The sequence below is a fragment of the Haemaphysalis longicornis genome, unplaced genomic scaffold (assembly GCF_048455015.1).
Source record: "Haemaphysalis longicornis isolate Haplotype H1 unplaced genomic scaffold, Haemaphysalis longicornis Haplotype H1 scaffold_1, whole genome shotgun sequence".
In the NCBI taxonomy this organism is placed as follows: Eukaryota; Metazoa; Arthropoda; class Arachnida; order Ixodida; family Ixodidae; genus Haemaphysalis; species Haemaphysalis longicornis.
Window position 1 is genome coordinate 300,437,967 of NW_027526203.1, and position 27,889 is coordinate 300,465,855.

Below are 27,889 nucleotides of genomic sequence, written 5' to 3' on the forward strand. Positions count from 1 at the left end.
GCATCTGAGTTAAATGCAAGAAATTATACCGGATATGTTTCCGAAAAAAAAACTTCGCTCTGGGTATGTCGTTGCGGGTGATAATTCGGGGGAAAAAATTGAATCAGCTCGCTTGTATGCATTCTAGCGTCTAACATTAAAGCCTTCGCATTGAACCGTTGCTTCCGAACGAAAGCTTGCACAACCCTGTGTCAGTTCTTTGTTGCTTTCTCTGCTTAGGTGACAACTATAGTCCAGACTGCAGGCACAGCGCCAAACGAAAACTATTTGTGCGTGCAAGACGGAGTCTCATCGTCTTTCAATTATTTTCTCGGTGCAAGGATAAAAAACATAGCGCCCAATCTGTAATCTTTTTAAAGGCGAAAGCCTTAAATGCCTCTTAAAACGGGAAAAGCGACCGTTGTCGTCGGCAACAAGAACAAATCAACAAATCAGAAGGTATTTGAGTTCGCGTGAGATTTTAACCCGGGTCTTCCGAGCAGAAGACAAGTGTGTTGTCTCTGCACCAACTCGACACCCCGCCAGAGGGGCAACAAGAATTAGCCTGGTGCGCCGAGTGACGAGTTCAAGGTCATCGCATGCGTGTAGCACCGGGGCACGCGGAGGAGAGCTCCGACTGTGGGGAAGCTGCCGCGTGAATTGTATGTAGTCAGTCGGCTTGTCGGTGCAATCGCGTCGGAAGGCGAAGACACGAACGCGAAGAAGAGACGCAAACCCGATGTAGCAGTACAATAGTTTTTAAAGACGATAGTCTTTCTTGGGCTACTTAAACCCAGAAATTTTGGTCTGTCTGTATGTCTGTCTGTCAGTCCGTTCGTCTGTCTGTGACTCGATTCAGCCACCCGGCCAAAGTAAAACAATGCCTGCGCAATAGTCTTATATAGTCACAGCTAAATCTACCCCGTCTAAGTCCGGTGTAATGTTCATACTAGTCAACATTGTTGAAGAAGAACAAGACATTACGCAAATATAGGACAACAAATTAATACAGATGTGATATTTGCATTGTTCCTTTATAAACAATCATACATGCTTGACTTTTGCGAAATTAAATACTTCATCAACTGCAGAAAAAAAAATTCACTCCGCCGTCGCCTGCTGTCACCCGCGCCACTATAGGTTCTGGTGCCATTTTAAGAAATCCACCGGCAACAGTTACGAAAGGTTCCACTAGATAGGTTCCACGTTCTGCTTGCAACGCACGTGGAGTAGGGAAACGCGGTTCTATAAACGTTGAAGTAGGGCGCCTCGATTCACGCGCGTCTTCGCCGTACGGCAGCGTTGGCATCGAGACACCCGGTTTGGAGCAGTAGAACGCGAGAAATTTAAAATGATTTAAGCAAACCTTTGGCGTCTTTACCTTGGGAGGAGCGCGACGCAAGAGGAACAACATGAGAGGTGAGCGGGAAAGCGAAGGGAGGCATTTACTCGGCAAAAGTCGATAAAGACTATCCTGTTTTGTCGGAATTTGCAATGAAAGGAGCAGATACGCTGCCATTTTTTGATAAGCGTATAGGCTTTCGGCTTGAAAGCACGTAAGCAGGTATAAAGGGACACTGAAGTGGTCTGTTGACACTGCGGGATTCCTAGCGCAAGTTATACTCTGGTATCCCTAGGCCATGTTTCTATTACTCTCGCTGCGTTTAGGCGACTTTATTCACTAGAAAAATCAATTCTAAAATGCTGTCCTCCTCTATGCATCCTCCTTGCCCATATCCTATGACGTTTCGTATGACGTCAAAACAAGATGGCTCGGCTTAACGGCGCTACTGCACGGCTCGCCGACCCTCCGACAGAGTGAGTCGGCTCAGCGTTCAGTCGGGCGGTGGCCGGCGGGTGGTCGCAATTCGTTCGTTCAGTTGAAACTAAGCCACGGCATGTTTATGCCAGGATGAATGTGCCTTTAGTTTGTTATTTTGTAGGCTGTATCAAGCTCTAAGTCCAAGTCGCTCCACATAAGCGCACATGCGACGCTTCGCCGACTGGTACGCTCTATAGTATACTATAGAAAAATCTAATGCCAATTGATCGAAGGCGGGAGAAGAGTCATTGAAGTTAATATGTGTACTAAAGAATTAAAATGAGCCGAAACTTTTATCGCAGAGCGTACAAACAGGGTGCGGGAAGCACTTTTTGGGCTGGGGGAACTGGTACAGCGGTCAGCAGCACGACCACACATCTGCGAACGCTTTTCCGTCTAAGAAACGCAGTCACTAGACATGAGATATTGTGTGAATTTGGGGGGCGCTTATTCCACGAGCGCTATACAAGAAATAGCCATCTAAGCTGCTTGGAATGCTAAAACTAAATAATAATTTAAACTGGCTATACATTATCTACTCCATATTGCCGCCCCTGGCAGCGCTGGCTTATTGCCGAGATGTCTGCAGCTCCAGGTATATTGTTTGGTAATTCGCAAGTTCAAACTCCCAAAGCACTGGCTTCTTTTAAAGTGATTTATTTGTTTTTGGGCAGTGTTTTCTATACTGAATTAACTATTTTTGCGCTGTAACATTCATTGCTCCACGAGCGAGTTCACAGAACGCGTGCAGACTGATACTGACGCGCTGGAGAGTTCTCGTTAGCACCGACTGCTTGCGGGCACTCCCGAATCAGCCGACCCGTGGCCTGGTGCGAACACGCCTCTTACAATACAGGCCCGAGCTAGGCAAGCTCCTAAGGTGGGGGAAATGCGCATCGCATTTGAGCATCCACGGTGAAGCGGAGGGCGTTCATCCACTGCGTACGCCTCGGCTAGTGGTTGTTACGATTCCAAGCCGTGCTCGTAGGCTTATCTGACGCATTTTACAGCCGACAACATGGCAGAAGCGCGGTATGCCAATTACTCAGATATCGAGAATGTCCAGCCAGCGATAACGTCGGATGTCACGCATGTTGTTTCATAGAACCGAAACCGAAACTGGTTTGAATTCGATTCTTGGACATCGTTCAATCACGTACTACCATGGAGGAAATAAAAGGTGCGTATCACCTTGTATAGACGTCACTGCTTTAGTTGGTGCGACCACCGCAGACCGCGCATGGTAGTTTTTCTTCTTTAGGGCTTTATAAATTAAATACCGCCTTATCGCCGGATAAACTATGTTAAGTGTGTTTTTTTTTTGAGCCAGTCTACGCACTGCAAGCAAAAACAGGAGCTTGACAAATTCACTTCAGTGTTCCTTTAAAGGGACCCTGCAACACTTTTTTCAACTTTTATTGAAGTGCTTAATACTTTCAGAGCGTAGTCAACAAAAACATTCAGTACCCAGAATACGAGGTAACAAAGTACCCCAGCCAAAAAATTACTACTATATGCCCATCAGATAACTTAGAGACTTGCTCGAAAGATTTTTCTCTCTTGCTCGTTCTTGGGATTCTTCCAGCGCTATAATTACGTTATTACAGTGGTGTAGCGATTATTGGTCGGCTTTCCTTCAGTTGCAGCAATGAAGGCATTGGATAGCCGCTATTAAAAAAACCACAAAAGCAAAGCAGAAAGGGAAGGCGTATCAGCTGCGAAGAGCAAATCACGCAGTGCCGCTCAGTGCTGGTGATAACTATAGGTTTCTTTCGCAATGCTTCCAGACGGGCAGGAAAGAGTAAAAGCGTTTATCGGTAGTGTTGCAGAGTTCCTTTAACTTCCGCCGCAGTTTTTTTTTTCTGCCTATTGCTGGTGACGAGATTGGTAAATAATTTATTAGTTATCAGGTTTAACGCGTCGACGTTTCACAGGCAATTAGGCGCGCTGTAGTGGAGGGCTCGTGTCGAAATCTCGAACACACGGGAGTTCTCGCTTTTCGCCTCCATGAGAAAAGCGGCCGCCATGGCGGGATTCGAACCCGCGTCCTTGGGCTCAGCTCCCCAACGCCTTAGCCACTGAGCCACCGCGGCGGGTATGATTGGTAAATATCATTACGCAGCTAGCCTTTTATGTTCACTGCAACTTCCTAAAATCTTCTACCAATTACGCTTCCAGAGAAAATGTGCTTCTATAGAAGCACAACTGGGCTCCTCCTGCGGGAGACAGTAACTTCGCCGTTTTATTCTCTCCCGTGGGAAGGATGCAACCGCGTTCAATTGCTTCCAGCGTGGAGAAAGTTCGAGAGCAGTTTTATTCTGCTTTCCTCGTGGAGTGAACAGGGCATCTGACACGGCGCCGGTTGCGGGCGGAATCAAATCACTCGGGAAGGAATAAAAAAGCTTTTCAACTCCCTAAGTACGCCCCACACTTGTAAGAGTGCAGACCACTGGATGGGTATACTTTAAAGTTTTTATTCGAAAGATGGTTAATGGGGGAGGATCTTTCTGCCATGGGATATCGAATAGTGAATGATATCGTAAAGTTTGAGCCTAATCTGGGATCTATCTTTGAAATGTCCAATAAAGTTGCACAAAGGCTGCCCATTCCAGTCCAAACGTCGCACATTCAGCTGTTTTCCTTTTCGGACTACCATAAAAACACCTGCAGGAACCTGTTGTAAAGGTATCTTAACCCCTGAGCCACCGCGGCGTATTCCCAAAATATATATCAAGCGTACTGCATGCAAGATAACAAAGAAAGCATACTTTCTAGATAAAGCTGCGGGTGCTAATTTGAACTTAAATTGGCGTTCGAAAAAAAAATGAAATACATATAAAGAAGAACCCAATTAAACAGAAGTCGTTCGGAAAAAACGAGACCAGCTGGATCGATCACGATAACAACGACCGGGAAGGAGGGATTGCGTTAATAAATGTTAATTACCAATGTGATCCTATGTACTAATCTGTTCTCCTGACACAAGCGGGGGCTTATGGCCTCCGTCATCGAGCTCAGGAAGGTTTAAGGTTTATATGGCCCCCATTCTTTATCAGTCTTATCAAACCCACTTAAATGCCTTCTGGATGCTGTGAGGGAATTATGCTCGCGTCTGCTAACACAGTTGCATTTATGCACAAGTTCTGTGCCCGATAAAACAAACGAGCTGAGAACCTTAGAATTCTAGGTGACTGGCAGCTTTGACGTCCCAGGTTGCGTCTCGGGGAGGAACCTGTCCGATGCTTCAAAAAACTCAGCTTTATATTAACATCCCCAGTCTGCCGCAACAATTGCCTTCGTTTTCTACCTAGCGTGGATACTGCGTGATATGAGATCTGGTACGTGGCTTCTCGTGTACAGACGTTATGTGACACCACATAAAGCCTGGCACTATTTACCACCAACTTTTTGCTCTCACAGACGCCTTCTTCTCTTAGCGCAGCCGGAACTCTGTCCGTTTGGTCCAGTATTACAACTCTGGCGGGCGCTGGTCCTGTACTACCGTTTTTTTAACCGAGTGCCGTGTCAGTGCGTCAATGTTTCTTCTGTATGAGGGATGTTTGCTATTGTTCGACGGTAGGTATTATTGAGCCTTTCGATCGCACTGACAAAAACTGCACAATGAATTTTGTTCAAAAAATGCGCTGTACACAGGCTTTGTATCAGAGTTATTTTCCCATTTTATTTCTCACCAGAGGTCGCTGTGACTTTCCCTTGTAGCCGAAGCACAGTCGACGAGCCATGGAGAACCCTCACGCTCTGTTATGATTGCATGTTCACTGAGCGTCCCATCTTCACCTCGAGTCGGGTCTTCTCCTCGCACTGAGCCCGTACTCACCTCCGGCGTGCACAAATCATATTTTCAGCGGCCCTACCAAAGAAGTAGCATTCAAGGGAGTCGCATCAAAGCGCGGGAAGACAGCGCCATAAAAGGGCTTTAATTCCAGCCAGTGAAGTGCGCCCACAAAAAGCTATATTATTTGGCACTTCATACCACTAGCAGTAGAACTCGATAGCAAGAAACACCCTCTGGAAATTTCGAAGTCACGTACCAGGGCCCAAATCCTGTGCGCGAAAAGAGGGCGCACGAAACGACAAAGCGTTCGCTTAAACTCGAGCGCTTGGAGAGGCGAAGGGCCTGTGCGAGGCCTAGCGCAGTGACAACGGCCTGCCCTCTCCCCGTGCTCCGTCTTCTTCCTTCCGGCACAAAGCAAAGACGAGAAAAGCGGCGAGAATGCTCATCGCAGCGCGCCTTTGTTATCTATACCACTTTCGAAAACTCATACTGCACAGAGATTTCAAAGCCACTCTCTCGCATCGAGACAAACGTGAATGGGACCCGGCGCGCCGCCCGTAAGAAACTCGCCAAAGAAAATTTAGATGGCAAGATTAAACCCCGAAACCACCTTCGAGTTCGCCGACAAGACGTCTATCAAACCTCCGCGTGGCCAATATACCGCGAAAGCAAAAGTGCCGCGTACAAGAGACGACGCGAGAAGAGAGGGAGAGGGAAAGATAAAATATGTCTCCAACGAAAAATGCCAGCCTTAGTGATGGAGGTAACGCGTAGTCTGGCAAAACGTCACGCTGTCGAGCGTAGAACTTTTTTCCCTCTGAGGCGTCGCTTTCTTCCGAGAAAAAGAAAAAAAGAGAGACAGAATCAACGGGCCCAAACCAGTGGCGCGGAACGACTAGAACACTGCATTGTGATAAAGAAGAGGAGCAGAACACAGAGGGACATTGCATGCGGGGCATAGACACGGTGACAGCATCTATTTTGAAGATTCCAAGAAAACTTAGCATTTACTGGCGCCCGCTCTGCCTGCGGAAGGCGCAATGACAATGCGCCCGAGAATGCCCGCCCCTTTCTCCCTGGCCACCGCTTCTCAGATAAGCAAAACCATCCCGAACGAGAATACGACGGCAGCGAATACAGAGGAGGGGACGGAAAACAACAGTGACGGATAGCCAAACATGGCGTCCGGTAGGAACCACGCTATTTCGTCCATATAAGAAATTAATCTGCCAGCGTTTGTCAAAGCAGGCGCCCACGCTAAGGCGTGTTGTCCGGTCTCCTTTATCGTCCCCAGCGGACATGGCTGAGAACACTTCAACGCGTCCATGGCGGAAAGCAATTCCTCAATCACTCCCGCGGTTGCTTCCACTAGCGACAACTAATGTCAATTTCAAATGGCCTCGGGTGTTATGTGGTGCTGTGGCAGGGAGCACTACGCTAGGCAACTCATGAGCGCTGGAAAGATAGCGGAGGCAGCGGATATGCTCTCAGCGAGCCTATAAATTAACATAGGAATGGAAAATAATAGGTTTGGATATCCCTGCTTTCCTCTCTTCGAGACCTATGCAAACATAACAAACTTGAAATCCGAATGAAAATATATTTATCTATTAAAGGCCCTATATTTATCTGACTGAACACGACGTCCAGAGTTTCAAAGCGGAGCGCAATCATTTTGATGTATACATGACGATGTGGCGCAGGCCACAAATCTGCGACGACTTTACTGATGGTGGAACATAAATGAGGAACGTGAACCGCGATTACGGAAGATTTTCCTCGCTAAAAAGTTATAAAAGCAAGGTTACGACCACATGTCTCACTCATGGACAACGTCCGCTTAAACGGGCCAAGACTGCAAAATTCATAAAGTCTAAAGGTTAATTAAGTTAGTTTGGTTTTGTTGCCGTTTTTGTGTGTTCGTATCTAGCATATAGACGGCTTCAACATACGCAGATGTAGTGGACAGATGTGTTGAATGCTCAGATATTGGTGAGAATAATGGGAGGGTAAATCATTAGAAGCATGAAGAGTTCAGCCCAAAGCTTAATCTAACTACGAGACACTGCGTGGACCTGCTTCGCCAAAGTGCATCCGAATTAGTGATTACGAGACAAACGTACAGTTACTGTTGGAAATGGTGAGGCCGAGTATAGTATTTGGCTAGAAAAGGCGGGTTGCGCTTAAACAGTACGCAAGATTCAGAAAAGCGTTTCGCACTGCGCGGCGCGAAAGCGCTGTTTACCCCTTTAAATAAACTTATATATTAGGCGAACAATTTCACAAGGTCGTCACGGTTATCGATGATTCGGGTACGCCTTGGAAAGGCGTGCTAATGGCGTGTACATAGAGTGCGGAGTATGCCATTTGATTCGTTAGAACGGACTGTTACGAACATCAGCCCGCCGCAGGGCTTTGTTCAATACTCCTGGGCTGTGCGGCGAAGCCTCCACTACGTGCGCCTTTCAAGCAGGCCACCCTGTCGGTGACTCACGCTTGCAGCTGACAATTCAAACGCGTCGCTACACGTTTGGATCTCTGGCGCCTCGCTATCGGCGTGATTCAAACCGGCGTTGGCAGACGAGGCAGGCTTCAACCTGCCCGAAGGACGCGGAAGCTGTTACGAAGGCCTCCTCTCTCCCCTCTCTCGGACTCGGCGTGCGCCGCTACTACCGACTGCTCATAAACTCTGAAAAGAGTGTTGTGTGTGTCTGTGCCGTTCGTGTCGGGTGCACAATCTAGAGGGAACGCTTGTTTTGACCGTTGGCGCTTTGGGTATAAATAAGACACCTCCAAGCGCTGTAGTTCATTCCTGTTGGAGCAGTGAATCAATGCTGTCACTCTGCTCGAGTCCTGTACTGTAACCTCACCCATCGGGGCATTGTTCTTTGGCTTCGGCTCATCTCTCGCAATGAAGTAAACAAGTTACGTTTGCCTTCGGCTTCTCGTCTTTTTCGAGGCAGCAACATTGGCTGGCCGCTTACTTCACCACGCTACCACACGTATGTCGGAAGCGACGGAGCTCGGATTGGATACGCCTTCCCGGATGCAACAGGACTAATCAATTTTTTATTTGTCATTTCTACACAACCCAGGCGTCATTTGGAAAGCCACAAATACAACTCACCGTGTTTCAGCGTTCCTTCTCGCAGTGAACTGCTTTGAATAACAGTCTGTAGTGGGGTTCAAATGATGGCGCTGGGAACAACTACCAATGGCGTTTCGACAATTTGTGTGCTCGGCTGTGATTTGCGGGCGCCCTTTTTCGTTCTATCATCTTTGCCCGAAGCTTCATGAAGGGTTGAGATCCCGTAGGCTGAGGATTACAGCATAGCCGACTTGCGGGCCATCAAAGCTATTCGAAACAATCACTATTGGCGTTCCTTTCCTCTTTTAACCGCTATCCGCCACAGATCCTGAACTAAATGAATTACATGGTACCACGAACCCAGCTCACGAGTCCAAGTGAAAGCTATCCGCTTCAAAACCTCCCAATGAGAGCGAAACATTTGCTTAATGTGCGGAAGAACCGGCGGAGGATGCGGGTTTAAAAAAAATAAAAGGCAGGACTCCGTGCGCATCTGAGAAATATGAATGCGCAATGTAAGCACAGCACGAGCGTTACCTAAAATAGATTGTTGAGCTTTCGTTTGTAGACAGCCCTCTATGTGAGCCTTGAGACTGACCTCTTTCCTGGTGAGTAGCGCCAGTTCTTGTGAATAGCTTATCGATGGCCACAGTCATCGTCTCATTTATTCGCAACGAATAAATACATGTTATACCAAAATTATGGCGAATCGTTGAGCCATTGTGTAGCATACGTAAGACGTTCGCTATTCGCAACGCCATTCACTTAACACCTTGCCCAACATCTTTCACTCTAAAATAAAGACAATCCACGTAAATGTCACTTTCGATAGTCATGAGTGTAAAGGATAAATTTTCCCGTTTTAACGTTTCGGCGTGCCAGGCGAGAATGCTCTTGTATATCCCCTTAGCACCAACCTCAAAATTCCTGCAACACGGCGTGAGTTATTTTCTGTGAATTCTCTGCGGATTCCGCCTATTGGTGGCCTCCGCATTAGAAAGAGTCTCGCCTTCCACTTCTGCAGAGTTTTCGGAACGAGCGATATTCGCAGCGCCAGCCCTGTCGAACGAGCGGCGCGTTGAGAAAGTGTTTCCGCAAGATGGCCTACCGATGCTGACTCCATTCCCGCCGTAGCCGTGTAGAGACATGGCTATGGGCCATGCTTGCAACGCGCCGTGACAGCCCACCACAGGCAGTGGTCTGTCACTCCATCCACGTACAAAGCACGCGTCCATCTGCCTTTTTACGCAACAGGTTTTTATCTGAATTATGGCCACGGCTTCCCAAGAAGGAGCTCAGAACTAAGGGTACTTTGGAAACAATAAAATTCACTTCATCCCTGTCTTTGCTTATAACGAATGTTTTGTGGTCTTTACTTGTATACTGCATCTGCGGGTGTCCCGCATAAGGAGCGATGCCCGCCCATCATGCGGGGGAACAGCTACTACGTCGGATACAAAAATATGTTCTCCTCCTCAATCAAAGTCCCGCGTAATGCTTTCAGCATTCCATAAGTTGTCACAGCTATGCGGCCTGGTAATTTTTAAACTCTTGACCCTGTCACCAATTGGTTGAGCGTGGCCATGACCTTTACTGCAGTACTGCGAGTTTTGCATGCTTGGTAAGGAATGGCGACGCAAGCTGGGTTTCGCCCCATATGTGAACGGAATTAGGGGACGAAAACACCACGATTCAGCATTTAGGCTTAAACGTCCCCTAAGACTACGAAGGACAGCCGACATACTCCTGGAAAACAAAGTTTTCTTTCATTTACTTTTGTAAGTGAAGAGCAGCACGCGTGGAATACAAGTGGCTCTTTTGTGCAACCGCACTCAGGACACCGACATTCGTCCCATTGGCTTGCCGTGAATTTATTAGCACCATTAGTAGAATTATAAGCCTTCCTGTCATCACTGTAGCGCGCTGATCAGCCAAGGGGATGGCTGTATACCTTTGGGAGCCCCCCTGTTGCCCCCCGGGTCGGTGGCTGGCGCGCGCACTGTTCAAATAGGAACCTGGACCAGCGAGTAAAACTGATAGCGAGCACTTTTGGGGCAATATTTACTCGGAACATTTTGCTCCCTCGGTCGGCGGGCCGCTTTTCTAGAGTTTGTCGCGGGAGCGCAGTGGTGGTAATCCGCAGGGCACACACGTGTAGGCGCGCGCGCACACCGCGGCCGGCCAGACTTCGCCAAGGAAGGCAGCCACTGCGTCGGCTGAGCAGACAGAAGGGATCAAATTTTGATAAGCAGCCAGGTCAGACGCCGCCGAATGAGGCGCAGCGGAGGAGGGAGGTCCCGCCGGCGACAGGGCGAAACGACCTCACACGGCCTCTGCCGGAACCGTAACGCATGGGGCCGGGCTGCTTCCCCTCCTCACTCGTGGCACATCTGCGCTGCGAGATAAGAGTGCGTGGGGATAGACGTTGCGCTGCCTTCTCACGTGACATGCTCTTGTTTTTTTCCCACGTTCGTGACTTGTTACAGATTTTAATCGAACGGCTTTCACACCCCCCTTACCTCCTCCTTCTCACGCGTCTTGTCTGACAACTGTCGTTCGCGCTTCGTTTCTTTCTGTCTCCCTTTCTCTCAGGGGTATTCCCGTAAACCGTGGTTTTTGCGACATTGTTTCATCGGCGATCGCCTCTCGACGCCTTTTGACAGGCACACTTCGCCGCTCACGACGGCACTCATCACCCGTATGTCCTGTAGCGACAGTTCACGAGATGTTTTGCGCCATATCTACAACTGACCCGAGGAGGCGGGCGTAAGAATGAAACGCTGAGTTGTGGATTCGGCGTTTCTTTCATACTGAAGTGGGGGTTTCTAATGTTCCCGATCAAGATTAGAGCAGGAGTCCTGTTGGTATTTTTGCAGACCCGAACTTGTTTTCCATCCGTTCTTTCTCACCCTCCTCCTCCACCACCTTTTTTGCTACCAGTGAGCAGCCCTATAAGGTAAATGTCCTATTCCGGTGCAGTTTTTGTGCGTCACTTTTGTGGAACGCCCACCATGTGCTGCCGGATAGTGAAAATTACACATGAGTGTTGTGGGCGCAACGCTACGTCACAGTAAATAAACCCATCGTGAGACAGTCGTGAGACGCGTCGTCTGGATGGGCCACGCATTGCAAGGAATTCAGACCGCGTGCAGCTTGCGTTCCACGTTACCACTACGTAAGTCGATACACAGGCTAGGAGATAAACTAGGAGTAAAATAGGAGATCAAACACTTATATGTTTTACACGCGTTTTTTTTTTTTAGGTTTAAATTACTCCCTTGACTTTGTGTTATTTAGGCAAAAAAATCTGTATATACTTTAGTTGAATAGTTTTCCAATTGTACACAAATTTTCTTCCATTGCATTGTTGTATCCAAGGGTACTGGGACCCCGTCAAGCTGTCGCATGACACGCTTTTTGTCCCCGCTTACCTGCATTTATGTATGTTAGAAATGCTCAAACAAACAAACTTCAAACTTCAAATGAGGGAATTTCTGCTGTGGAGCTCATGGCTACAAATGGTGGTATCTGGTAAGCCTGAAATAAACACCCACGTTGGGGGAAGGCATGGCTGAAGACATGTGCCGGACCCGCAAAGGTTACAAAAATGCACTGTAAATTTGGCCCGTCAAACTAAAAAGCTGGTAAAATGCCATCGTTTTAACCAGGGAGGGAGAGTACTTGTTCGATGGGAAAAGTACATCCATATGTGACGCACGAAACCGAAAAGGAAACAACGCATGGCATTACGCTGAGCGGAATTCTCTGTGAGGAAGCTTGCACAGTTCCCAGCTCTTACAAACTGTTGCCGTTTTCATAACATTCAAAAGATGCAGCGTACACAAGAGTGGCCGGCCAAGCGAGGCACAGCGCCTTGTCTGTGTCCCTCTGTTAGCCAGCGTGTCATCGTTCTGACTGTACATTTCTTCTCAAAATGACCTAGCTGCAGCTAGGTGATTTACGTTTTGTCACGTTCTTTCATTTCGGAAGAAAAGGTGTGTAGCCATCTCTTAGATGCCTTCACGCTAGAGTGCCAAGAGCCTTCACAGGGTGCCTCAAGGATCCATTCATTCCAAGAAATCCGTAAGCATTCAAGGCCTCCTTGATTTGCCAGTCCTGTATAATCTACGGGCAGTCTTGTGGCACCCCCTACCCCCCCCCCCCCCCCCAAAGGAGATGCAATACGAATGTATGTAAAAACACATGCCACACAGCGTTTATGGCAGTGCTGATGACCGAGAAGGTCCACTGATGGCAGTTAGTCGCGTGACCTGCCAAGTTACCTGAAAGGCAAAGGGGTTTTCGCGACTGAGGCCAATGTGGAATATTTGAGTTTTGCGTGTGGTTGAATTTCTTTTGGAGACGTAATCAGCATTCTAGTGAGAACTAATTGCAAGCAAACCAGCTTAGCTGCTTTAACACACAGCGTATGCGGTAGCACAATGTTACTTTGAGGCATAAAAAATCCTGTTTGAGGAACACTTTTAATAGTATGGCTAGTTCATTGTAGCCTACGTATGGGTATTTCAATTAAAGTCCATGGCTACAGAGGACAGTCTTAAATCCCATTCTCAAGGCGGTAGGCGCATGCCACGATTCGACGTGGCTTTTGCTGGGGATACTTCAAGGAGGGGCGCGACCCGCTCGTGTTTCGGCAAAGTACACCTCGGTGCACGGCTGCGGGTATTCATGATTGAGTAGCTCTGAGCCGCGCGCCACGGGCTGAATGCATGTAAACGTTCTATGGGTATATGTAGCTTTGCACAGGCCCTTGGCGGTACGCCCCAGAGCGAATATTTCGGGAGGCCGCGTGGTCGACATCATGGGCGCTCTTTGGCTACCGCTAGCTGGCCCCTTTTCGTGACATAATGAATAAGGCAAGGTGTGCGCCTTGACCTCTTCTTTCTTATCACTTGCGAGATAACATGTGGCCCCTAGGATGAGGTGTTCACCCAACACGTGATAGGCTCAAAGTAGCCCAGTGCGCCCTAATTTCCCACTCAGAGAAAGCAAACTTGTGGTCCTGAAATGCGTTGCGTACCGGACATTCTGGCGAATTGCGCACCGCGGATTCAGATTCGTATGGATTGGGAGGAACATAGGCGGATCGTGCTGTCCTAGGTGTCGCTTTGTGCGCCTGGTCATTGTGGCGGGTGCTTTTGCTTTGTGGCGCGACCTTCGAGCACTGGTCGCTAGAGGTCACTTGCGGCAGGCCGCGTGTGGCCTTTTCGAAGAAGCTAGCGTACGAGGGGAAGGTCCGTCCTTGCTTTATAACGAACTTCTCTTCCTTGTCGAGGCGAAGTTCCTCTGACTGTACTCTGCTCTTTTGTCACAGCACACGAGCGGGGAGAACTGCTTTTCAAACTATGGGGGCATGGCTGAATATCTTTGGCCTTAAGTTAACCTAAATTAGGTTTTTAATAATAGCTAGCTATGCATGGTAAAACGTACTATTTGTAGGCTTTTAGCCTCCTGTACATAACGCAATTACCTAAAGACTTGTCAGTGTCTGATACACCCGTAGGTATTGTAAATAGATGTTTTGTGACGTGTGGTCTTAGTTAAAGGTTTTCTTTGAATTGCTAAGTGACAATAAATCTTTTCTGAATACTGCACTGAACAAAAGCCACATTTTAATGTCAACACGCGAAGAGTTCGCAGCACTCTCATATCGGCTCCGAAGGAAACCATGCTGGGTGGACTGAACTGCGCGTCGAGAAGGGTATTTGCGCGCCCCTGTTAAATTGTGCCCTGCAGGGTTAACACCGCCGCGAATATTCGTGTTTTGTTTCTTTTCTTGTTGTCTGCTTAGAATTTAGTACGTGAAGGCTAATAGGACACCCTGCATATTTAGTTTTGAGGAGGTGCCTCTTACCGTAAGCTGAAAATTTATGTTTCCATAAAAATACTACAAAACCCTATAATTTACGGCCCGTTCACTAATCAGGGATCTCCGATCTTTCTGTCTTGGGCTACATGGTTCAACTGGATGGTTAAATTTCTGCATGTCTTGAAATTTTGCTATATTTTAAAATATCTAAATTCTCGAAATTTCGTACGCAGAAAGAGAAAATTGGGGGGGGGGGGGGTGGAGTACACAAATGTTTAATCCTGCTTGACAAGTGAGGAGTGTGAATATATGGCACGCCGAAGACAATACGCCACGTCTCATGTGAGTTCCCCCGTTGCTCGTCCGAAATAAGGAAGCTGTCGTCAGCACTGTGCAACCTGGCCTCTCGGCAGCCCTTTTCGGAGGAGAAAATTTGTACCCCTGGCCTTGTCTCTCACCCGCACACAAAGCGGCTGAGGAGCTCATACCCTTCCTGCGGGCGACGAACTTTAACACAGGACTGAAGGACTCCAGGGACAATTACTGAACTAGAACTTTTACTGCCCGAACGCTGGGCATTCCTGTGTGCTCTATGCTCCAACCTTTCTCCTTTATCTGATTTCTCTTTTTTTGCCCATTTTCGCTTTCCCACGTGCGGGATAGCAAACTAGGCTCTTGCCCAGTTAACGTTTCTGCCTTCCTTCTACCTCCTTCCTTCCTTTCTCGGGTTTCAAGATATGAGCCCGTGTTTCTGTAAGAATAGATGCTAGTTTGTACTGAAAGCTTTAAAACGATTTTGCATCACGTTACCTATCCTTTTGCCATTTGATTGAGCGATTATGATTCCACACGTTTCAATTCCACTTGCCTAACGTGCGCAATAAATAACCCGGATGAAAGTTTAGGCAATTTAGCAGCGTTGGACAACGACTATACGAGTGCACTAGCAACCTCGCCGGAGCTCTAAACTTCAAATTACCGCTGTAGTCATCTTCGCGGATTACAGTTTGATACGCCCCGAAGAGACGGGCAGTCCTCCTTAGATTACTCTCGGGTTGGGAACACTCAGCCACGGGTGTTAAATAACGTCTGAAAAGGATTTAAGCGGAGACGCCGTGACGCGAAACGAAACTTGAAATAATTGGAAGCCAGTTCTGCTACGCTACGTATTACGACCTTGGTCGGCCATCCTTACGAAGAGATAGCCGACATCTCTGCTTCTCGCACCCAACGAATGTTCCCGATCGGCTTCAGACAGCAGCGCCCAGCTCTCCGGCGTGTACTTCGCATCCGCTGCAAGCCCGGAGAGCTAGCTCACCGTGTCGCTCTAAAGATCACTGCTTTAGTGATTCCGCAGCAAAAAAGTGGTGCCCGTTGCCATCGGTGGGCGTGAGCCGGCCCATGACCAGGTCCTCGCAGTCGGCCAGTCTATCGTGCGCCGGTCTCTTTCACACGGGACGCGCAGGAGGGGCTCCACCCCACGAGGAACCTCATTTGCATTAATGACGGCAACGAGATTAGGCTCGGTTGCCCACACTAGAGCCCACATTATCGCGCTGGAAACACCGTTGCGCCGGCCCATCTTTTTCCCCTTTTGTGCGGCCGCCAAGTTCGCGGCTGCGTGCGGAGCGCGAGAGCACTGCCCGGAGCAGTGATTTGGCCCGCATTAAAATTGAAGCGCGCAAAAAGGAGCGCTGACCATTCACCCTCTTGACCGCCGGCTGCACGCTACACGGAGCAGCAGAATCAATAGCGCGACCAAGCGGCTAACGAACGTGCGCTGCAGCCCGGACCACTCTTTCGGCCCGCCTGGCCGCTTAAGTGGACGCAGTCAACAGCTCGTGCAGCCTGCGCGCACTCTTGGCGGCGCTCGACGGTGAACTTCGGCTGCACGAAAGGCAAACTTTACCGGCGCTATGTGCCGATCTGACCGAGGCGACGTTTAACAACGTAGCTGACGCTTTAAAAATAGAGAAGACCGGCGTATTCGATCTGCACGTGGCGACTCTCGATCAGTTGGACCACCGCCAACAGGTCACCGCGAAGTTCGAGCACGCTTTGGCTACGAGGGAAAAGTTTACGAAATACGGCGACGGCTTGCATTACTCCAAAGTAACAAGCCTGTTTGTCTCTGTGTGCGTGTTTGTTCGCCTCGAATAGATAAAACAATATCCTGGATGTTAGTGGTGCATGTGAAATGTAGGTAGTAAATATGTTCGTGCCTTTGGATGTAAATCTCCATAAACATGACTCTGACGCTATTTGTGCAACAAGAGTTTGCAATAAATGTAGTCAGCGCTGGGATTGAATGATTAGACCTTTTTTTTTTTTTAGTTGGGGCCGTCACGTTGGTACAGGAAAATACAAACGACCGCTGTCTGCAGCGTTGTTAACGCAATGTGTGTGCGATAGGGATGGCGGCATGATGAAATAATAGGATCTGATTTTAGCAAATCTTAGGAAACACTAAAAAGCCATTTAGAGATGGGCCCTTATTTAAACATTTAGCCTCAATAAGCAGCCAGCGTTAATTGTTCAATGCATTGATTAAGCGGTTGTGTAGATTTATCCCCAAAACATCTAAAAAGACCAGCAAGTTAGAGTTTGCCTTCGACTGTTATGTCTATGCAAGGTCATTAACAGAGGGAAGTGAACGTCATATCCGATGTCATGAAGCGAAGGTCATTTGCAAAACCAGTAAAGTTTGTTCGCACTTTCCGAATGTAGCGTGTTTCTGTGCTTGTTCAATGTGCTTCCATTTGCGCTAAACAAACCCGGGAATGGTGCTAAGGCGTCTCGAACACATACTGCAACTTCCACAACAAGCAAGGTTTCTCTAATGAGAGCCATACGCTTGCCGCCACTGCCAGGGATGCTAATCAAGCCAGATATTTCTTCCGTGTTGTTTTAGGCAAGTGGCGTTTACCCATCGCCTTGAAATTGTGGACGACCTTACGGTAAGGAAAACAAAAAGACAAAAAAACTGCTTCCCTACTTTAGTACTACGGCAAACTTGTTGTTTCCTAAAAGAGTGAAGATTCCGGCGTGAGGATGAGTCGGTAATCCATATTTCTCCCAGCGCAAAAAAAAAAAAAAAAAAAGAACAGACAAGAAACAGAGTAAAGGACCGCAATCAACCGCTGCTTGCTGTGCGTTGTCTGTTTTTTTTTGTTCGTTTTTTGCCCTGGGAGAATTTTGGTTTCTGTCACAGCATTCTGTGAGAATCTGCCAGTGTTTCTTGTAGCTGCAAGGCGGGCCTCTTGAACCCGGGAATTATACTGAAACGTGCTCAAGGAGAATGTTAGTAGCGTGCTATTTGCGAATTTGGATCGAGGGAGCTTAACGAATCAAAGCTTTAAGGATTATTCGCGGATAAACTGTGTTTCCGTTAATCCTTATTTGAAGCAAAGAATTACGCAGCTACAAAATATCCCTTGATAAATATCGGACAAAAAGTCCCATATACAAACTAAAGGCGCATGTAGGTGCCTCTCCGTCACTCGAGCACCTTTTAATTATAGGCTTGTATGCGATCACCCAGAATGAAATTACGTTTGAAGTTACTTTAGGAAAATATTGGCGCCGCCCGCAAGTAGCAGAGAAAGTAATTACAGCCCCGATATTCTAAATAAGGGCAGGGGTGGGGATGTACACAATAATATGCCCTGCTTTCTTGGCAACTTACGTAAGACGTTCGAGTAATATTTGCCGTTTTCACTTATTTTCTCCCGAAAACAAACATGTTTGCACTTACTGCAGTGCGGACTTACCTCTTGGGGTGGAACATCAAAGGTTAGCGTCCTGAGATCAACCTTGGTGTAATTTTCGATGCAGGGGAGAATGAAAAAGATGCCTGAAAAGTAAAACATTCTTCAGAACATGGAGAGTGAACCTGAGCTCAGGGAACTACTACTACCGTATTCAGGGATTTCAAAAGAAAAATAAAAAGCATTCGTGTCGGACTCGCTTGGCGCTCACTCGCAGTTCACATATCTCTGTAGCTGTTTACAACACTTTTGTCGCTATCTTTTTTTTCTCAACCACAACAAGAAACATTGATATGTCTTCCTTTAATTAGGGCAATAAAATGAAATTTTTTAACCGACTGCCGTGGGTGTACATGATCGAGTGTGCTATCACCACCAATATAAGAGGGGGAAAAGTGCGTAGAAAAAGCTGTAAATACTACTTAGAGCAGTGGGCAGTGGCAGCCAATCCAAAAAGAAAAACTTAGAAGGGAAGGGCTCTGCTAACAACCGCAGGCACCCTAATGACACCTGGATGCCCATGTAAGTGTTGGGGCCGTGTTGCAAGCGAATTTGCTCCGCCTCGTATTGACCCCGTTGTTACACTCTTGGAAGCTGTGGGAATTTTCTACACCGCAGTAGACGCCAATAATCGATGATTTCTCGAACGCAGCCGCCAATTCGATGGCAGGCGGGGCTGAGCATACGATTTGTTTCGAAAATGTGACTTGCCCCGGGATATTGCACGATGCGAAATTACACGCTCCCATTACGCACTACCCCAGAGCGGATTACGCACTTCAGTCAAACCGAATTCCAGCTCTCGTTCCCCCCCCCCCCTCCCCCCCGAATTCGCTCCGCTCGTCCAAGAACTAGAAGATGTTCGGATGCATAGTGGGGAACCAGACGGGCAACGTTTTATTTTTTAAGATTGTGCATCAAAAACCTTGCCGGCAGCGTAAGCTGTAATAGAGTGTACAGAAAGCCGTCGTACCGGGTCCTTTCGATCCCCCTTGCAGGAGTCTTCCTAAACGAAATATAACTGCACGCTCGTACTCTTGGACGACCTGTAAATACACAAAGGCAAAAAAAGAAGAAATATGCGTTAGGTGACACATAGAGTTGATCCTGTACTTATACTGCACATTACATGCAATACAGTTGCTGTAAAAAAAAGAAACATGCCACTATAGCGCACACAATTCTTCGCAAGCTTTCAAAACATCGTGGACTCTGGGCGCACCCCAGTAGTTTAGATGGATAATTTTAAATATAGTGTTGGCTTTTTTACGTTGATATGTCAGCTGAGTTATTGAGACCATGCGTCAAAGTTTAACCTAAGATGAGCTGAATACTCTTGCGGAAATTCAAGGCAAGTCATCTATGTACACTAGTCAGAGAAACAGGACAATGACGGAGAGAAAAGGGCCATAAGCTCATATATTCATGACGCAACGCGCTCAGTATCCTTTACAACATCCTTCACCTAATCTGCCTCTTCCGCGCCTCTGCGTTCTACTTCCATCACCTGCTATTTAAACTCGTTAATGTTAGTCTCTTTACATCCGCAAAGCTCGTTGGGGCCGGCGAAACTATATGCATGCGCAGTGACATGCGCTGTTCCCGCCGGTTCCTTATCGAAGGCTGAAGCTTCGTGTGGCAAGTTTCCCAATGCCAGTTCGAGAGCGATGAACTCAAGCGTACGACCTGTGCGTGCCTTACCACTTGTAAGTGTAAAGCAACGTCGATAACTCGATAACTACTCCTGTCAAGCAGAATTAAATGAACTTTTTCGTTGTTGGATGCCGCTACTTCGCAGTTTTACAAGCAGCAACGAAGACGACGGAGAATAGTGTGCCAGGGTCATCCAGTGCCCATAAACACAGTGGGAGAAGCACTAGTTCGACGTGGGCTCGAAGCACCTTAGTTCGGGAAAATTCCTCCTTTCATCGTCATATTCTGCCTGCAGAGCGTTTCTCAACACTCGTGGTAAGACCCAAGTTCAAAGATGGGCTACGTTTACTTGGGGGGTGGGGGGCAGGGGAGGAGTGCATAATGCGTTTATTTTTACACATGTAATGAACGAAAATGGATTCCTGGTCGCTTGCACACGCTGACCAACATCACGGAGCAATATCGCCCTCACCCAGTGAGTGACACGCATACAGGGAACTTAAAAGTTCGGTACTCGCGTTCGATAATGTAGTAGCTCTTATATATGGTCGTTTCTTTGTTATATCCCAGTCTTCATTTTGCGCGCTTTAGTTTCGAGACTGACTACGCCAGAGACATGCTGGTACGTTTCCGTCCCATTTTCCTAAACCGTCGTAACCGGTACTAGGCATCCATATACCAATTACGATGCTTTACGGGTGGTCTTTTAACAAAAAAAATTAAGTTGAGAGAAACAATCGGACTGTGCATGGACTGCTTGAAATTTCTCAAGATTCGAAACTGCCTTAAAATTAGTAATTTAATATAACCTAACGTGTTTCTTTATTCTCAAGAAGTTAATATATGCCAAGTTTTATGCGACCTACGTCAAGGTGACCCTTGCCAGATTTTTTATAGCCCGATTAAAAAAAAACATTTCCCCATTAAACCACAAAGTGGGTGGTCTAGCTGAGACGACCGCGAACGTTGAATATGTACGGCAGACCATGGTGAAGGGTTATACAGGGGCTTACAATAAGCTGTGCGATACTGTTTTAACTACATCATTATTATTAGAGGGTAATCGCCCCCAAATTTCTACAATTTTCTGACGGCTCAGTCTACGCAGCAATTGGAGCGGATGTCCCCACACATTGGGTACCAAGCCAGTGCTATTTGCACATTGATGGGCAGTAACCCTATTTTTATTATACTATGTCCAGTTGAGGTATTCAACACGGGGAATTCGTTAATAAAAATACCTATTGTCTTCACTATCAAAACACATTGTACTAGTAGGTTTGCTTTACACGTCAGTACTAAAGTGCCCAGGGTTCACGCCATATCTAAATCTCTTAAACTTTCGTGTGACCTTCCTTGCGTGGTACCCACACTGGCAACCAGTTGAAATTTATTTTTAGTTGTGGAAATCCCTTCTACGCTATCGGGTAGTGTATATCAAGTGTCATTCTTCCTTAAAACGTGTTTACGTCGCAACAATGTTAACTGTCATTTGCGTTCAAATGCGCCCCATCTGCAACATGGACGGACAGTATCCATCAGCTGGGCCTCCAGACCGTGAGCCTAATCCTTCGGCTCTAATGGTTTCAAGGGAGGCTGCATAGTAACATGCTAGCCGCATTCGCAGCATGATAGAATGGTTATTCATGACTTCCAGTTATGTGGAGTAACTTTCGCCTTTTTTAGTCAATCAAATCAACTTATTTTCCCGCATACACGGGCACAGAGAAGGGGCAGCCACAATGAGCTGCGCGGAGTAGCTTGACAAGCTACGCGGAGCAGCTTTACAAGCTACGTGGAGCAGCTTTACAAGCTACGCGGACCAGCTTTACAAGCTACGCGGAGCAGCAGGCTTCCCCGCTCTATGGCAGCAACGGAGTCAAACAGGGCAAAAAGACAAGAGAAAGGAGAGAAGATAGTCTTGAACACGCTTCAAGCAAACAGAACTTGAGTGCCAAACAGTTACTTTTAACCGGGTAACATAAGCGATGAAATGAAGAACAAACGCATGCCGCAAATGCAATACATGTATTCAAATCGACAAAATACAACAGGTATATAACACGTGCTGCAGAAAATATTCCTTTTATGCCGATTTAGATAGTTTACTGGCTTCGCCTGACTCACCTATAAGGCTGGTTAATCATTCGGGTAAGGTGAATCTTAAAAATTGATGGTCCTAATTATTGTCTGGTGAAGGAGTGTGCCATGTTTCTGGGTTACGTGTGGTGTAGGCAGCAATATTTTGATTTAATTTTGCTATGCCTTTGTAAAAACAGCTGTTGTTTTTTGTAGCTGCCAGTTATAACTGGGCCAATTGGTATTCGTAGAATTTGTCAACTTTCATTATTTCAAAATTTTTTTTAAAAGTTCGGGCATATGAAAATTTTATGACACATTCGCAATTATCCCTACCACCTTGTTTTGGACCAGCATTTGCTGGCTTAAGGTCGTCTTTGTTGTCGTACCACGACCAGGTGCGCATAATAAAGTTGTGGTAAAAGTAGTGAATTATACAGTAAAAGTTCAATACGATCAGCTAATGTATGCCTACATTTATTGATGATGCTAACAGTTCTGCAACCCGCCGCGGTGGCTCAGTGGCTAAGGCGTTGCGCTGCTGAGCACGAGGTCGCGGGTTCGATTCCCGGCCGCGGCGGCCGCTTTTCTGATGGAGGCGAAAAGCAAAAACGCCCGTGTGTACGAGATTTCGGCGCACGTTAAAGATCCCCAGGTGGTCAAAATTAATCCGGAGCCCTCCACTACGGCGCGCCTCATCGTCTGCGTTGCGTCGGCGCGTTAAACCCTACAATCAATCAATCAATAACAGTTCTGCAGATTTTTTTATAGATTGTTCCAACGTGGCAATCCCAAAATATACACTGGGTACCTTCACACTGTCCTCTCCGTTAATAAGGTCACTGCCAGAGTAAACATTCGGTGAAACAGCGAGTTGTTTTTTTTTTTTTTTTCCCAAAAAAGTACTGCTCTTGTTTTCTCAGCGTTTTGTACTGCTGAGGATGGGATAAAATATCATACTAATTTCACTGATATCGAACGTTCAGAAAACTTCCATAATTAGTGCTTCTGAATTCTCTCTACCCGTTTCCGGCACTAAACCTTTCATAACTGATTTATTTGCATGCTCGGAAGGCCCCTGGCCTTACTACCCTGTGGCCTGGTGACGTGAGGCGGTAAGCAACCGAAGACTTTGGAAGCATTCGCGTAGATAGAAGAAGACACTATGCCACCACGCATTCTCTGCGTCCCAAACATGCTGACGGAATGCATTTTACTGATTCTGATTCTGATTGTAGGGTTTAACGCGCCGACGCAACGCAGGCGATGAGGCGCGCCGTAGTGGAGGGCTCCGGATTAATTTCGACCACCTGGGGATCTTTAACGTGCGCCGAAATCTCGTACACACGGGCGTTTTTGCTTTTCGCCTTCATCAGAAAAGCGGCCGCCGCGGCCGGGAATCGAACCCGCGACCTCGTGCTTAGCCGGAATGCATTTTAAAGTTGTGCTGTGACTGTACATTATAGTAGTGATCGCAAAACACCTATCCACCTTACTTGAACAGATCTGTGGGCTTTCCCACTCAGACAGTAAAAGCAGCATAATTGAATTCAAAAACCCCACATCATTCTCTAGGTGTGGATGCTCACGAATAGTTCATGGGTTCGATTTCACGTGACTTAATATCGCACCTTTGAAAATTCAGCTTTTAAATTATTGAATTTTAAGGGCAGTAGCATTGTTCTTTTCACATTCTTCATATGCTGCTCAGCTTTAGTAATATATCAGAAATTCATGTGCTCTTGGGACCGCAATATCATTTTTCTTCGTTCGAAAAAAACAGCGGTAATCTTGTTGTTACAGTGGTAGAGTAAAAACCAGCATGACAGGAGAGGATCAGCAGTACACCAGTTAACGAACGCCATGACTAGCAAGTGTAATATAATGAAATAATAGGAATGGTCAATTACGTAACAATGCACAAAATATAGGTTGGGAATTCGACACTTGCAGAACATCAGAGGCCTGTACCATGAATATGTGGCAACAACTTGAAAATGAGCCCACCCTACCCCACGGTGTAAGATATAATAATATATCTTACACCGTGCCCTACCCTGACCTTTAAAACAGTCTGTTCCTAAAACAACCCCATCAAGATCCCATACATGTTTGATAGTTAAAGAACTGATGCATACATGGTTTCACCCACGTGTCAAGGAGCGTTGAATGTAGAACTTTAATTCATTTTTGCATGCCTTCCATTTCTACTTATTACGGACTGAGGTAGTTGGTTACGCGCCGTATTGTTGTTCGCCTTTTACGTGTTTACTGCTGTAAGCTGAATGCGGAAACAACAAATCAAAGCCAATACACTAAAAAAGCATTCCTTCTAGCGTCCTGGTATTCCATAACGTTATTTAAACATCAACGTTAGCGACCCCAGTAATTGTCGCCTATGCGCCGCTACTCAGCGCCGCTTGTGTAACAACATATGAGGAAGTAAAAACATTCCCGAAAACTTGTGTTCAACGTCTGCGCTTGTTAGAAAGCGGCCACTGGGGCCACATGGCGCCTGCTTTTTCGCCATCGTGGTTTCTGTCACTCTGATAGCTCTGATGTAGTAATTATCTTAATGTTAGCCCACAAAAATTTCGTAGGAAATGTTGGCCTTAAAAATATGCAGTAGAATCTGCAAGGAAATCAATACGTAACCTTGATTACCGGTTCCTAGATGTCATCAGCATATACCTTTTTGTCCCTGGGCCAGAGAGTTCGAGGAAAACTCGATCTGCTTAGATCTCACAGTTGAGGCATTCAAAATTCAGCACATAAATTATGCAGGAGTATGAGAATGCATTCACGTTGAAACAAATGCAGTGACATTGTGGTGCAGACGAGTAAAGCAAAAAAAAGCTAGTAATAAGCGCTTAGATCCCGCCACATAAGCCCATGTGTTCATCCTGTGATGTAAAGTGGGCAGCTCAGCATTATAAAGGTGCCAACTTCGGGTTATTTAGATGCAAATAACAACTTTCCGCTGCCTTAAAAATTTCACCGAACAATAGCACTCAACAGTGATATGATCTCTTGGTCCAAAGACGCCCAAACACGTCCCAAGGCTTGCCATAAATATTCGGGTAATTCATTTGAAAACTTTCGATGGTGCTTTGAGTCCTGAACATGGCCTCTGCCTACGGCCGCGACTGTAATAGTGTCCTTAATTAATTTAACTCGGCAAAAAACCTCCCCAAAACATACTTCATAAACCTGAGTACCTGCATCTAATTTTGTTTGCTCTCTCGGCAATAAAACCTTCGCTATACGCTGGGACGGCTTAGGCCAATGACATCGCAACTTTGGTAGTACGATTGATTCTTTTAGATGCAAAGCATCTTTTGCTCGGGGCTATGTCCGTTGTCCGTTGTCCGTTGGCGTCCGCACCTCTCCTCCTCATCCCCCTCTCCACGCCAGCTGCGCGATAGCGCGCTACTCCCTCCCTCCTCCTCTCCACGCCAGCTGCGCGATAGCGCGCTGCTCCCTCCGTCCTCCTCTCTGCGCCAGCTGCGCGATAGCGCGCGCATGCGCGCCTCTCCCTCCGTCCCCCTCTCCACGCCAGAGCTATATTTTCTTTCTGCAGGAATGTCCTGTTTGCCTGCAGCAGCACTCACAAGAACGAGATCTTCTCTAAGCCTTCTTCGTGATCTGCGTTTTCACGAACTGAAGTTCCTTGAATCTTCATGCTATGTGGCGCCTATTCTCTCCTCTATGCATCCGGTATACTACATGACATTTGAAGCTCCAAGTTGTGCATCAATATAAACTGTAATGTTTATTGTAAAAATCTTTGTGTAAATTTTAAGTTGTTGGCGCTAGTGCAACTAGTGTATATACGATATCTCTTCTGGAGAGCCAGTCCTGTATTCTCAGGGGTCTGTTTTGCGGCAAATATTTGCTGGCGAAGAACTGCAGCTTTAAGTTTTTATTTCAGTTTGAGGCTGCCTCCAGTTTTTCTTTGCCAATATTTCGGTTCGAGTATACCGTTAGTGACGTTGGGGCAGTCTAATTGGAGTCTTACCGAGATTATTACTTGCATGCAAGCGCATTTATACACGGACCCTATCCAAAAGCTGAAGGTTTACGTATAGAGGGCGGCTGACTCCCGTATGGACGCGTACTAGAACTGCTGATTTCTCTTGTATTTATAGAGATAGAAATAGCCTCTGGAGTTTTTCAATCTAGTGACGCGTTTTTAAGCAGTACAACGGGCGTGTGCTGTTCCTTTAGAAGCGTAGACGAAATTTTGATTTGCGAAGTACACGTCTAAACGATTTGGTGACATATTCGCATGTTCGGCGGATGAATCCTTCTGAGCCCAAGGAACCGTCTTAAACATTTCCCGTTCAAGGCTGGTTCTTACTAAATGCTTGTGTTCTGCGCCTCCGATCGTCTGCACTCCTGTTGTTGAGTAGGGTTAGCGAGGCGTGGGATGACATATCAGCCTCTCATGTCGAGGATAATCGTTATCCTGCTATCCAGGGTAGTGCTCACGTCAGTGAGGAGCGGAATCACACCCCACACCCACCTGTCCTCTCTTACAGCAAAGTACGTCGCTCCTTCTTCAAAACCCCGCGTAATGCTTCCAAAATTTCGTCCCATGCTGCTAAGGAGGAAACAAACGGCGGGGAATTTTCTATTCGCTTGGCGCGCTCTTGTTGCTGGAATTAGGGGTTTTAAATGCTAAGTTATATTTGGTGCTTGAAAACAATATAATTTTCGAACGTGAAGCGTCAGTTTTAACGTTGACCCTTGATTAAGGAAAAAAATTAAACATGGTTAGAAAAATTACCCCGGGTTCACGAAACTGCTTGCCCTATTTGTAAGAGCAGTTCTTGATTGGCCGACGCCCGCTCGCGACTGGCTCCCCGCGAAAAGCGCGAGTATAACCCAGGCGTCACCCAATCACAGAATTACTCTCACGATATTGCGAGCGAAGAAATTTGCGAATCAGGGACATAGTTAATAAATAGGTAAATGAAACAGCCTGAAGCGCAAATGTTCACACGATGTTTGCCGCAACCAGATGCCTCCGGTGGGTTTAGAAAGCAGTGGTTATGGGGAAATGGGGAGGTAGATTCTCTCCTAACAAATTTCGTTTCTTCGTGACGGCGAAAGTGTAACTAGGTTTAAGAAATGTAGTTTTTAAAGCGAAAAAGTTTCGTTTGAGAGCAAAGTGTATCAACCTAACACGGTTAGGGAGATTAGCGGGTTCGGTTCCCAGTGGGACTACATCGCACTACCGTCTTGGATTCTTTTGTCTTGGTGCTATTCTTACTTACTCCGGCCTCACTTCATTTTTCCTATGAAATTTTGTGAGTACTTTCAGGTGAAGATTCTGCGGTGCGTGATGGCAAACCGGAAACATGTGTGCACGGATGGCTCAGTAACGTCATCCAGTTCGGCAGGTGCGGTGTTTGTGCCAGCAGATTTTGCCACAACTCGATTCCGTGTTGGCCATACCACGAGCTCGACAGCTACAGAACTTGCAGCCATTCGTGAGGCTCTTGATCATGTCATCGGAGCTACTCCTCAAAACTGGGCGGTCTTCTCGGATTCCAAGGCTGCCTTACAGAGCTTACGCGCAGCCCTGCGCTACGGCCCCCTACACCAACTGGTGACAAAGATAATAGAAAAATTCCATCAAGCCATCACAGCCGGCCATGACGTAATATTCCAGTGGCTTCCAGGTCACTGCGGAGTCATCGGTAACGTGTTGGCGGATGAAGCTGCCCGCACAGGCCATGAGAGCGACCGCACCATTCTGCTTCCGCTTTCAAGGACCGATGCCGCCAGGACACTTCGCTCCTTTGCACGCAGGATTACCATGCAGCAATGGAACACACCAGACTTCTCGAATTCCCGTTTGTATATTCAG

At 46.9% G+C, this 27,889-nt stretch overlaps 1 protein-coding gene across 4 annotated transcripts in view; it reads right to left on the reverse strand.

Moving 5' to 3' along the window:
• The window catches only part of LOC144149208 (band 7 protein AGAP004871-like), a 493,398-nt gene that overhangs the window by 37,451 nt on the left and 428,058 nt on the right, over positions 1-27,889 (reverse strand). For all 4 annotated transcript variants that reach the window (XM_077680766.1, XM_077680759.1, XM_077680753.1 and 1 more), the window contains 2 exons: positions 19,256-19,328; positions 18,286-18,368 (listed from right to left, as the gene is read on the reverse strand). In XM_077680766.1, the coding sequence (XP_077536892.1) occupies positions 18,286-18,368; positions 19,256-19,328 (156 nt within the window). The remainder of the gene's footprint in view (positions 1-18,285; positions 18,369-19,255; positions 19,329-27,889) is intronic.